The sequence below is a fragment of the Mesoplodon mirus genome (assembly GCF_964341445.2).
Source record: "Mesoplodon mirus genome assembly, chromosome: 6".
Taxonomy (NCBI): Eukaryota; Metazoa; Chordata; class Mammalia; order Artiodactyla; family Ziphiidae; genus Mesoplodon; species Mesoplodon mirus.
Window position 1 is genome coordinate 98,226,206 of NC_138982.1, and position 13,229 is coordinate 98,239,434.

The 13,229-nt window shown below is 39.3% G+C and overlaps 2 protein-coding genes across 6 annotated transcripts in view; one reads left to right on the forward strand and one right to left on the reverse strand.

The window, feature by feature from the left end:
* The window catches only part of RPL24 (ribosomal protein L24), a gene marked incomplete at its 5' end in the record, with an annotated part of 144,625 nt that overhangs the window by 128,300 nt on the left and 3,096 nt on the right, over positions 1–13,229 (forward strand). For 4 of the 5 annotated variants that reach the window (XM_082624945.1, XM_082624946.1, XM_082624943.1 and 1 more), the window contains 2 exons: positions 11,885–11,960; positions 12,501–12,611. In XM_082624945.1, the coding sequence (XP_082481071.1) occupies positions 11,885–11,960; positions 12,501–12,611 (187 nt within the window). Of the gene's footprint in view, positions 1–11,664; positions 11,754–11,884; positions 11,961–12,500; positions 12,612–13,229 lie in introns of those variants that run through there. The other variant, XM_082624942.1, reaches the window with a different exon arrangement.
* Positions 5,361–11,622, reverse strand: LOC309806254 (uncharacterized protein; the record flags this gene model as incomplete). Its single annotated transcript, XM_082624947.1, has 3 exons — positions 5,361–5,650; positions 7,372–7,475; positions 11,443–11,622. The coding sequence occupies 3 exons, from the start codon at positions 11,620–11,622 to the stop codon at positions 5,629–5,631; spliced, it is 306 nt and encodes a 101-aa protein (XP_082481073.1). The 3' UTR covers positions 5,361–5,628.

A 13,229-nucleotide genomic window follows, 5' to 3' on the forward strand; every position in this document is an offset into this window, starting at 1 on the left:
CGCACCGAAATGAAAGATCCCACACGCCTCAGTGAAGATTCCTCGTGCTGCAAGTAAGACCCAATGCAGCCAAAAAAAAAAAAAGAAGAAAAAAGTGGTATAATGGTTAATTTCATGTGTCAACTTGGCTGGGCCACAGTGCCCAGATATATCATCAGACATTATTTTGAATGCCTTCTGTGAGGGTGTTTCGGATAAGATTTACATTTAAATTGGTAGACTTTGAGTAAAGCAGATTGTCCTCCACAATGCGGGTCAGCCTCATCCAATCAGCTGAGGATCTAAATATAACAATAGACTGAGCTCCCGGGAACAGCGTGGAATTCTCAGGCAGTCTTTGGACTTGAACCGCAACACTGGCTCCTTGCCGAGTTTCCAACCTACCAGCCCACCCTGCAGATTTTGGAAACCCCAGCCTTCACAATCATGTCAGCCAGTTCCTTAAAATAAATCTCTTCATCTCTCTCTATATATACTATTGGTTCTGTTTCCCTGGAGAACCCTGGCTAATACAGGAGGAAGAGAGGTAACCAACTTCCAAGTAGCTTTTAAATACTAAAGCCTTCATTTTGTAATTATATGTGATGATCCACCTCATTTGGGGCTCCATTGACATCAGATAGAGGTATGAAAAATTTAGTCAGTTCTGAAAAAAATTTCTCCGAAGAGAAAGAAAATTCAGAGTTTCAGTGAATTATGTGTCTCTCATATATGGCATACACCAGTGTAGCTGATATAAGTGATCTAACTACAGTAATTATCAGAATAGCTTTCCTACACAGTTGCTTGTGCACAGAATGTTACACAAGTTTTCAAACCTAATTTAATTTGCAAAAAATAATCTCCAGGGACTGCCCTGGTGGTGCAGTGGTTAAGAATCGACCTGCCAATGCAGGGGACATGGGTTCGATCTCTGGTCCGGGAAGATCCCACATGCTTCAGAGCAACTAAGCCCATGAGCCACAACTACTGAAGCCCACATGCTCTAGGTCCCATGTGCCGCAACTATTGAGCCCACGTGCTGCAACTACTGAAGTCCAAACACCTAGAGCCCGTGCTCCGCAACAAGAAAAGCCACTGCAATAAGCCCTCGCACGGCAACAGAGTAGCCCCCACTCTCCGCAGCTAGAGAAAGCCTGAACGCAGCAACAAAGACCCAACTCAGCCAAAAATAAAATAAAATTTTAAAATAATAATAATAATCTCCAAAGGAGTCTAAGTATATCTTTAGATGTTCTCTTTGTCCTTCAGGATATATTTTCTATTTTAAAGTAATGTAGCATGCGCCAACTTTAAAAAAAAATGTTACTGTAAAAATCTTAGAAAATACAGACAAGCAAAAAAGTAAAAATAACAATCTTCCATAATTCCCCTATGCAGAGATAGTCACTGTTAACGTGTGTGTTTCCTTTTAATCTATTTTTATCTATAGGACTATATCTAGATTCCCTGCCTCCCCTATTTTTTTTAACAAAAATGGATATATACTGCACATAGATTTGAGACTGCTATTTTCAGATAATATGTTTGTAAATTTCCCTGTGACCTATTTTTGGTTATCTCATGCACTTTTTAAGAAACTTACCTTTTCTTTCTTTCCAGTTAAGAGAGGATATTATCGAACAGAAATATATTAAGTATATTACTACACTGAGGAATACAAGTATACGTGTTAACTTTTTCTCTTCTGAAATTGTACTTTCAAAACTTTGAAATCACTAAGATTTTCACATTTAACTACAACACAAAGTCTATAACACAGAAGGAATATTAATAATCTCTTAAAGCTAAAATACAAATTCCCTTGGGATTGACATATACACACTACTGTTCTTGCCTCAGCACAAAAGAATTTGGAGATGAAGTGATAGGTAAGAAATGGATTTATTTAGAAAGAAACACACTCCACAAAGTGTGGACCATCTGAGAAAGCAAATGAGCCTCGAAATATGCTGTGGTTAGTTTTTATGGGCTGGGTAATTTCATAGGCTAATGAGTGGGAGGATTATTCCAATTATTTCGGGGAAGGGGTGGGAATTTCCAGGAATTGGGCCACCGCCCACTTTTTGACCTTTTATGGTTGGCCTCAGAACTGTCATGGCGCCAGTGGGTGTGTCATTTAGCATGCTAATGTATTACAATGAGCAGATAATGAGGCTCAAGGTCTACTGGAAGTCAAATCTTCTGCCATCTTGGACCCAGTTGGTTCTAACCAGTCTTTGTCATGTCCTATGGCTATATCATTGTTTTAAAGGTTGTGCCCTACCCCCTTCCCTCCTGTTTCACTACTATATATAAAATAGATAACCAATAATGACCTACTGTATAGCACAGGGAACTCTATTCTGTAATGACCTATATGGGAAAAGAATCTAAAAAAGAATGGATATATGCATATGTACAAGTGATTCACTTTGTTGTACACCTGAAACTAATACAACCTTATAAATCAACTATACTCCAATAAAATTTTTTAAAAATAAAATAAAATATAGGGCTTCCCTGGTGGCGCAGTGGTTGAGAGTCCACCTGCCAATGTAGGGGACACGGGTTTGTGCCCCGGTCCGGGAGGATCCCACATACCGCGGAGTGGCTGGGCCCGTGAGCCATGGCCGCTGGGCCTGCGCGTCCAGAGCCTGTGCTGCGCAATGGGAGAGGCCACAACAGTGAGAGGCCCGCGTACCACAATAAATAAATAAATAAATAAATAAATAAATAAAATAAAATAAAATAAAATATAAATTTCCTTCCATGAAATAATAAACTCAAATGAAATAATAAACTCAAACGTCTACTTTACATAGATATTCTCTAGCAAATGTTGGTAAACTACAGACTATGGGCTGAATCCAGCCTGCTGCCTAATTTTGTACAGCCCACAGCTAATATGGTTTTTACATTTTAAGTGACTGGGGAAAAAAATAATAGTAATATTTTATGACCCATAAAATTATATGAAATTCAAATTTCAGTGTCCATAAATAAAATTTCATTGGAATACAGTCATATTTATTTACCTATTGTCTACAGCTCCTTTAACACTACAATAACAGAGTCCTCATGACTGAGACCATATGTAGCATTCTTAGCTCTTATTAGTGCTGCTACACACTACAAATCACAGTAACACATTTTTACTTGACAGCATTTCATGTGCCATGTGTATCGCCATACTGTGACATTTTATTATTAGTTTTATGACCAGCATATACCTATCATGTCAAAACAAAAAAAAGAAAATGGTAAGCTTAAAATATTCCATCTTTAAGATACTGTGAACTGCAGATTATTTTGTTAACAAATTAGATGGCAAAGCATTATGTTTATTATGCAATGAACCTATATGCTAAAAGAATACAATATATGTCGACATTACCAGACTAAGCAGTCATCACAATATTCAAATCACAGAAAACAGAAAAGTTAGAAAAATTAAATAGAATATCTCATCATAGTAAAATTTCTTCACCAAAGAAAAAAAAGAGAGAAAGAAAATTAGGCTGCAACCAAAGTAATTTCCAAGTGGCTCATTTGTTAGGCAAGCAAGGAAAGTCATTTACTTATGGTATGTTAATTAAATGATGTTTGACTGCAGCAGCTTAAGAAATGTATCCAGAAAAAATAAACTTAAGATCATTAGCCTTTAGGTAAGAACAGCTGCTTAAAGTGTTGAGAACACTGGGAACATCAATAGTCAATTTAAATTATTTAGTGGAGTCTAATTATTTTGAATCGTTTTCCTTGGCTCTTAATGACTTGACAGGTGTTATTGAAACTGCTCCTTTGTTCTGTTTATTCAAGGAGTCAATTTTTCAAGTGACTTTAGAATTAGCCTTTATGAATAGGCTGCATTGAACAGGTGAGAATATTTTTAAAGAAGCTGAGAAAACACTAATTCAATACACCTAAGTGGAATCTGTTTTAAAAAGTAGAAAAAGCCTTAGTTTGACAGATTTACAACACTCGTGAAAATGTAAGGTGTAAAGCCTATGGTTATAACAGCATTGTATTATTAATTAGCAGATTCTTTGTGGAAAACATTTGAATCCACCACGTGTTGAGCCAGTGGTGTCAAAAATAAGCTTCCTTTGTTCTTATGGGTTTACCATCATCAGCCCATGAATTTTTGTCAGAAATAGCAGCTGAATATCCTGACTTGCCCTACCACACAGTGTTTGATGACTTACCAGTGGTATCGTTTTATTATTATTATTAATGTTTTTTAGCTCAGGGTCAAGATGGAAATTTTTTCAAATGAAAAGAACCTCCCTTAACCACTATTATGGAACACTTATTGAATGGCTTTAGGATTCGTTTTTTTGCTAATTTTGATCATGTGATGATGCTTCTTAACAAACTCAAGCTAAGAACAATGCAGCACTTACATGCAAAACTTATTCTGTGGTAAAGTCATTTCAATAATCACTAACGTTATTTGATTCAGAAGTTAAAACAAAAAGGAAGCTGTCCATTCTCAAACAAATTTGTAGTGGTTATATTTTTCGAGCTCAAATTACAGTTTTAGCAGTGTTGTTGAGACCTCAATGCAAATGCAAAGAAAATTTCCATGTTTCAAGCCCCATTTAACTGTGCATTTTGGAGCTTTCACTTAACTTTCAATTGGAAATAATTAATCTGACACGCTAAAAGGAAAATATCAAGAGAATAGTCTAATTCTATAATTGCCTTCCAAGAGATTAATATGTTCAATTTAAATTATATGTTCTTGGATTGATGGCAGTATTTGTCAGGGTGAAAAGACATTTTTCAAAGACAAAAGTTGTAAAATCTCATTATAGATCAGGATTTACAGATTAATATTTGCAATTGATTTTGATGATAGGGAAATGTTAAGAGAAATGTTATCCTCCCCTCCCCAAAAATAATTTCATTCTTTTCTTTAGTAGATCTGTTTTACAAAAACGTACTCAATATTATTATATTTTAAATTTTGTCAATTAATATATTGTGTAAATTGGTTTTCTCTCTTGTTATATAAATACTTATATAAATATTCTCAATTTTGCCTCTTAGCCCATGAAGTCTAAAACACTTAATATTTCCAAACCTCTGTTCTGGAGGAAATAAAATCTGAGTAGGAAATTAGCCAGTGAAAGGGAGGAACAATTCCAGCCAAAGAAGACAGCTTGGGCACATGCGTGAGAACCAATAGAGTATGTGAACAGTACTAAGCAGTTATTGCATTCTGAATCATATAAATACCATGCTTCGTTCCGCTTGTATTTTTGAGCCAATCGGTAATACCAGTTTCTTCCAGAAGATGGCTCCCTTCATTTAGCCAAAATTTTATTATGAAACATTTCCAACATACAGAAAATTTGAAAGAACTTTACAGGGAACACTCACAAACCCACCACTTTGATTCTCTTATCAACATTTTATTATACTTATTTTATCACATATATATCCATCTATCGCTCCCCTCCATCCATCTCGTTTTTTGATGTATCTCCCTATATACTTCAACAAGTATTTCATTAACTAGTGTTCAATATTTATTTAGTTCCCTGTTTTTTAAAATAATATTTACAGTAATTCCCTGGCGGTCCAAGATTAGGATTCCGAGCTTCCATTTCAGGGGGCAAAGATTCAATCCCTGGTCGGGAACTAAGATGGTGCATGCTGTGTGCTACAGCCAAAAAAAAAAAAAAAAGATATAAAGTAAAATTTACATGCAATTAAATACTCAAATCTTAAATGAACATTCACTGAGCTTTGACCAACTGTGTTTAATTAACCCAAAATCCATAAAGACATAGAACATTACCATTAAAACAGAAAGTTCTCTCATACCCTTTCCCATTCAATCCTTCCTCTCCCACCCAGAAGCAACCACTGTTCTGATTTTTTTTTCACCATAGGTTAGATTTATATGGTGTAGAACTTGATACACACAGAATCATACAATATGTACTTTTTTTTTTGGTGAGGCTTCTTTAATTTAGCATAAGGTTTTGGGGACTCATGTTGATATGTAAGTCAGTAGTTTATTCCATTTTATTTCTGAGTAGTAGTTCATTATATGAATATATATTATAGTTTGTCTATATATTCACATTTGATGTGGCACCGAGAGTGTTTCTTGTATGTATTAAGAATAAAGATGATATAAACATTCTTGTATAAAGTGGGTTTTTTGTTTGTTTAAAAAATTTTTTTAATTACAAAATAATACAGGTGGTACTTATTCCTCCTATTTTCAGGATTGAATTGCAGGACTTAAATCTTTCAATCCCCAAACACTTTATAATTGTTTGAAACTTTTTATCATGGAAAAGTAATTAAAAGAGTACATAACAGAACTTCCCTGGTGGCACACTGATTAAGAATCCACCTGGCAATGCAGGGGGCACGGGTTCAATCCCTGATCTGGGAGGATCCCACATGCTGCGGAGCAACTAAGCCCGTGCACCACAACTACTGAGACTGCACTCTAGAACCTGTGAGCCACAACAACTGAGCCTGTGTGCTGCAACTACCGAAGCCCACGCGCCTAGAGCCCATGCTCCACAAAGAGAAGCCACCGTGATGAGAAGCCCAGGCACCACAATGAAGACCCAATGCAGCCAAAAATAAAGAATAATTTTTTTAATTAAAAAAAAAAGAGTGTTTAACTATATAGAGACTATTGTGATGAACTCTCCTACACAACACCCAGCTTCAACTATTATCCACTTCTGGCCAATCATTTTTTCATCCATGCCCTTACCCACTAGTCCCTCCCTCAGATTATTTTAAGGCAAATCCCAGCCATCCTGCTATTTCATCTGTAAATATTTAGTATGAATCTCTAAATATCAATATAAGAACTCTTTTTTTATTAAACACACAGTACAATTACAATAGCTAAAGAATTGACAGTACATCTTAATATCAAAAATCCAGTCAGTATTCAAATTAGCCCTATGGTCTATCCAGCTTGGTTGTTCAAATCAGGCCTCAGCTAAAATCCATATGTTGCAATTAGTTGAGGAGGCTCTTAAATTTTTTTTAATCTATAGGCAGAGCCAGCTTCAAGTTGTGCAACCTATGCAGTCACACAGGGTCCCTTGCTCAGGGGCACCCCATGCTTGGAGTTTACTGCTCTGCAGTCGCTGTCTTGAAAGTCTTAATAATCGTATCCTTGCATTTGTGTTTTTTAAGTGAAGTATAATGGGACGATAGAGCACGTGCCTGGGGCTTGGCACCTCAGCTCCCTTGTGGGCCCACTCCTTGCAGCCTCCTCTCTTTCTAGGGATGGGTTCCAGAGGGCCGCTGGTTCTACAGTCCCTTGACTCACTCCTTCCCCTCCCCCTCAGCTCTCTCCAAAGCAGGCAGCACCATCATGCATTATGCCAGTTTGACACCTACCCAGGAGGATGGTGGAAGGAGATGGCTGGCTGAACTTCCCAGCAGCACTGAGGTAGTTTGTTGGTCCGGTGCCTATAAGGAGGGGGACCTGAGAGCAGGTGGGCCTGGAATGTTCAAGCACAATGTCAAGTCACAGGGCAGGACCCTGGGCACCTATGAGGGGCTGCACTGGCCCAGCGAATGTTCTTGCCTGAGAGAGCATGAAGCTAAATAGCAATTGAAAAAAATATCATGAAAGGTCGACAGATAGATTGCAGAAGAAAAGAAATAGCTTATTTTAGTACTTTAAGGACATCTTTTTCCTGCTTTTTGACAAAGGGACCCCATACTTTCATTTTACACTGGACCCTGCAAATTATTTATATAGCTGGTTCTGTTCATTCGTTCTTCTCTCTCTCTCTCTCTCAATTTTACATGATGTTGAAGAAATTAAGTCATCCTGTGGATGCCAACTGCAACCATGTGGAGTCGTTTCACATGTGCCTCTGTCCCCTATAATTTATATAATGGGTAGTTAGATATGAAAACTTGATTAGCTTTAGATTTTTAAGAGAATTCTTTAAATTTTTAAATTTTAATAATGCTTCATAATTTTAAAGAAAGATTCATAATTGTTCACTGAGTAATTTTTAAACCTAGTTATTTTCTAATCTAGTTACTAGGCATTCCTTTCAAAGCCCTCCCTGAGGCCAATGCCTGAGAGTCTTGGAATTGACCAGCCTACTGGGAACTCAAATGATAGATTCTAAAAAGGCAGGATCCCTCCCACAACTGAGAAGAGAATGCTATTGGAAGAAAACACTAAGATTGGTGCCTAAGTCATTCCGAAAGCATTCGTGTTTACACATTCCTGTTGTTGTCTTATTTTAACTTTTTCTGGCTCTTAACACTGTCAAAATTCTTCCATAGGCTTCTGTGAGATGACTGTCATGGATATCTATTTCCTTTGACCTCATCTGCTCAGCCTCCTTCAGTAGATTCTTTCACCATTTCTCCTATCCCGTAAATATTAGTATTTTCTGATTCCTTTGGCTGACTCACTCTAGTCACTCTTTCTAGGGGTGGCAGACCCAGAGATGCACTATCCAGATCCCTTTTCAAGCAAGGGCTTGAAGACATCATAGTTAGCAATGTCCTCCAGCTGTCAACAGAGTCTGGCTCAGCTGCTGAGCACCACCTCACTTAGGTCATGAACTCCCTGGGTCAACCCACATCTGCTGGCTAAGCAAGGTGGGGGTATAAAGAGAATTGATCATTTGACTCAAAAAGGGATACTCTGACAGGCAATAATTGTTCCAGAGCTCCTGGCAGGGTTGACTGAGGTTTAGTTGGGCCACTAATGCATTTGCCTTCTTCTGCCTAACATTGCTTCCTCCTTCCTTTCACAGGACCTGGCCCTAATAAATACCTTTTACTCTAAACGTAGTCTCAGTAAGTGCTTCCAGAGAAGACAGCCTGTGACAGTAGGTGATGCTATCCCACATATTCTACTATCACCTATAGATCCATTACTCCTAAAATACATCCTATTCCAAACACTCCTCTAAACTTGTGTATCTTCCCACTACACAGCTCCACCTTATCATCCTACGGGCATCGTGAACTTGGTCTTTCCCAAACTGACACTTTCCTCACAAACACGCTCCTTCATCTGTCTTCTTTTGACAAATGATACCGCTATTCACTGTCTCCATCTTCAAATTTTCCTTACATCCTGCATTACCTATTGCTATGTTAACAAATTATTCCTAAAACAAAGTAGTTTAAAACAACAAACATTTATGATCTCACCGTTTTTATGGGTTAGGAATTCAAGAGGGTTTATCTGGGCGGAAACTGGAAGAGCAAGAAACATGTTCTACCCCAGAGCCTCCGGAGGGAGCACAGATCACTTGACTTCAGCCTAGTGATACTAACTTCAGACTTCCAGCCTCCAGAACCATAAAAGAATACATTTGTCATGTTTTAAGCCATCAAGTTTGTGTTTATTTGTTACAGCAACCACAGGAAATACAGCAGGAGACTGTGTAAAAGGTGAAGAAACAGTGAAGAGAATGCTCTGTTCTCAGGAAGTATATAGAGGCCCAGAAAAGCACCAATTTTGGAGTGAAGCTGTGTCTTTTGCCTCTGAAAGAGAAAGGATAAAGTCTGCAAAAATTTATGGATGGTGTTGGAAACTGTGCTTTATGAGACTATATAAAATGCTTTTAGGGGGTTCTGTGTAATTTCTTATTATAAGAGTGTTTGAACACAATGTAAGGTGTGATACATACAGAGTGTTATAAAGAACCCTGAAATGCCAGCTCCAGGAAAGAGTAAAAGAGCTAAAATCCATAAGACCGAGTTTCCTTCTTTTCCTCCATGGAGCTAGTCAGACCAAAAATAATTTCGAGGACCGACAGAACAAAATCTTCCTAAAATGCTTGGGAAGGGACTATAAATTCTAGGGTTCTGTGAAGTAAACAGATCCAAATTCCTGCAGGTAGATTTTGGCTCCACCCTCTGCTCACATCCAGCTGTGCCTTGTGGAGCTTGTAGAAGCCAGGACTATTCCAGATTTGTTTTTTAAGTGATCAAACTATTTTATCACCAGTAATTTAAAACAAAGAAAGTTAGATGGATGTCAGAGTCAAGTTCAAAAACCATGGAAGCTGAGGTATCCATCTGCCTGTAGTCTATTTAGACAAAGTCTTCTAAGTAGACCAGACACTCTCAACGGCTGGTCAGAGTTGGTCAGGCTGTCAAATTCCTTCCCTTTGCTTCTTTGGTTTTTCAATTCCATTCAGATCTCTGTTCATTCATTCTTGAGACTGTTTCCAACATACGTGCAGCTTTCTTAATATCAGTCAGCCACCTTGTTGGACTTTTCAAATCTCTTCAACCACCTACTTGCAGAACTTTTTAGGGTGAGTTGCTTATATAGAGAGTGTCCAGAAGAGGGAAGTTTCCTACTCTACCCATTTTGAGTTCTTGTGGCTGGACTAATAATAAAATCAACACACAACAGATGAACAGTAGAAAAAGAAAATTAAACTAATTTAATTCATGTGCACAGAGGTCTCATAGAAATAAGTCCTAAGTAAGAAGTTGCAAAAGCAGACAGCTTTTATATTTTTTAGACAAAGGAACAATAATTAGTAAGGAAGTTAAGCAAAGTTTGGGCTTTGGGTAGTAAATTAGTAAGGAAGTATCAAAGTTTGTTTATACAAGCTTCTGTGCCCTGAATTCCCTATCTCTGGTAATAATTATGTCTTCCTATCTTCTGGTACAGTACAGCGAGAGAGTATGAGAGATTTATTTCTTGCTTTCAAGGGGACACAGAGGAGGGTCAAAGTATCCCTCTTGCACCTACCGGTTCTTAAGTAACCTGAATGCAAAATATCCACTATGCCATTGAGGCATACTTTGGAGCAGCCTGCCAGTGGGCTCCAACAACAGCATAAATCGATCATTAGATTTGTTTCCTAGTCAAGTACTCCAGCCTCGCACACAATTCAAGGATTCTCTTTGGCCACTCCCCATCATTTCCTGAAGTACCGAGCATTACAGAAGGGGTCAAGCGATCCAAGCATCGGCCCTCCTGGTGGGCCCGGGCAGGGCTGCCTTTTCCAGAGAAGGGCTTTACCGTTTCCTGAGCAACCACCGGCCGCTACCCCCACACCCCCGCCACTAGGTAGCAGCCAGCAGCCTGGCAATCGAGCTCCTCCGTCACCGGCAGTCATTTTGCAATGCTTCGGCGCTTGCTTAATAGAGATTTTGTAAACTGAATGAATTAATGTATGCAAATGCTTTAGCACGAGTCCTGGCACACAGAAAGAGAGCACTCAACAAACGTTAATTATAGTTAATGCAAAACGCCATCAAGCACAATTCCATTTGCACTGCCTCAGAGACAGTTCAGATGTCCTTATTTTTTTGCAAATGTGGAATCTATTACAATTTAATTTTGTTAGTTAAGGAAATGGGCCAGCACAGAAGGCAAAATATGATTTTAGGTTTTACGTAAGGGGTATTCATCTATACATCACTAAACTATAAGAGGGAGGGGAGAGAGGAGCCTCTTCTCTTTACCTCACGTTCCCTGCAGTAGGACGTAGCTCTAGGAGAGACGACAGAATGACTCAGAAAACAACTGCCTGCCTGTCCCTCCCTCCCCGCCTGTAGAGCCTTAACGGCCTCTAGTGCAGTTACTCCAGAGGGAGCCGGCCGCCGGGGAACTCTAGACGCGTCGCCCCGGCGAGGTAACGTCATCACCGAACGCCCGGGTTAGGGAAGAGAATTGTGGGAGGAGATTGCTTTCCCACGACCTTATAAGGGCTCGTCCCATAATCCTTTCCTTCTTTCCGCCATCTTTTCTTCTCTCCGGCGCGAGCAGCAATGAAGTAAGCCGGAACCCTACATCCCAATCCTCTTGCATCTTCGGGCAAAGGGCCTCTCCGGCATCCCAGACATGGCTTCTCCTTTCCGAAGATATCCCCCACCCCACCTAATGGGCTTTCGCTTTTCGTTACAGGGTCGAGCTATGCAGTTTCAGCGGGTACAAGATCTACCCAGGACACGGGAGGCGCTACGCCAGGACCGACGGGAAGGTGAAAGGCTGCGTGGGCTAAACGCATCTTGTGCTTCTTAGGAAAGACCGGTCTCATTCAGTCTAGGCGGGATCATTCACCACATCACTCTTGGTCCCTGAAAAGCTTGTTCCGGGGACCCTGTGTGCAATGGTTGTTAGGATCAGAAGCCTCTAAGTGAATCAGTCTTGAGCTTTGATCGAATGTAAATCAGGTCGGAAGTTAGGAGCTTGTGTAACATTAATGTTCCAGTGTAAGGGCACTGGGCCACCGGGGTATTTGGCTATTTTATGGGCACCAGGTCCTCTTGGAATCTCGGGAGGGACCGGAGTTAGATGCCTTCCAGAATTTGACACCCAGCTCTCCTCTGCGTTATGAACTTAGGTTTGTCTACTCGAGAAAAGACAGGGCGAAACGCAGAGACAGTTTCCTGCCAGTTCTGTGATACACGCCTTTTGGTCTGTATGGGCCTCAGTTTTGTAAAATGAGAGGATAGAATTAGAATATTAATTTACTAATAATTTCAAGCTCAAGACTCCTACTTTGAACTTGTCACGACAGGTTTTCCAATTTCTTAATGCAAAATGTGAGTCGGCATTCCTTTCCAAGAGGAATCCTCGTCAGATCAACTGGACTGTCCTCTACAGAAGAAAGCACAAAAAGGGACAGTCGGTAAGTGAAATGCACTTTCATGTTGTTGAAACTGAGCATCATTTACTGTTTTTTAAAATTAAAATTAAATGAGACAGTATGTGAAAGTACTCCTAACTGTAAAGCATCAAACAGTGAAGTGAAAATGAATGATATAAAGAGTGCCTCCTTATACATCTTAGGCTCACAGTAAAAATATCGAGTTGAAATTTGAAAGCATCCCCCTTCCAGAGTTAGATAAATTACATTAAGCCTACTTGGGTTATAGCGCACCATGAAAGTGTTTAAGATGTTCAAGTGGGTGGCAACTAAATAGCTCTGTGGAACCGTGGTATTGGTTATAATGCTTATAGAATTATTCCCAATGTAGGTATCATATTGTGGAGTCTTCCAGCATATTAGTTCTTAAAACTGGTTGTGTTTTTTGAAGTGGTCTTTTAGGTTGTTGAAAGAGATTTTTGAGAAAAGGTTTGAGTGCCATGGCAAGAGAATTAGTATTCAGGAGGCTTGTGAATATTTAGTGAGTGAGCACCTCCTGGGTGAAAGACATGGCTAGGTATTATGGGAGTTCAGAGGAAGGAAAAATTCTAAATAGGGGGATGTGACATACCCAGTAGGGTGGCCATTATCCAAACGGGG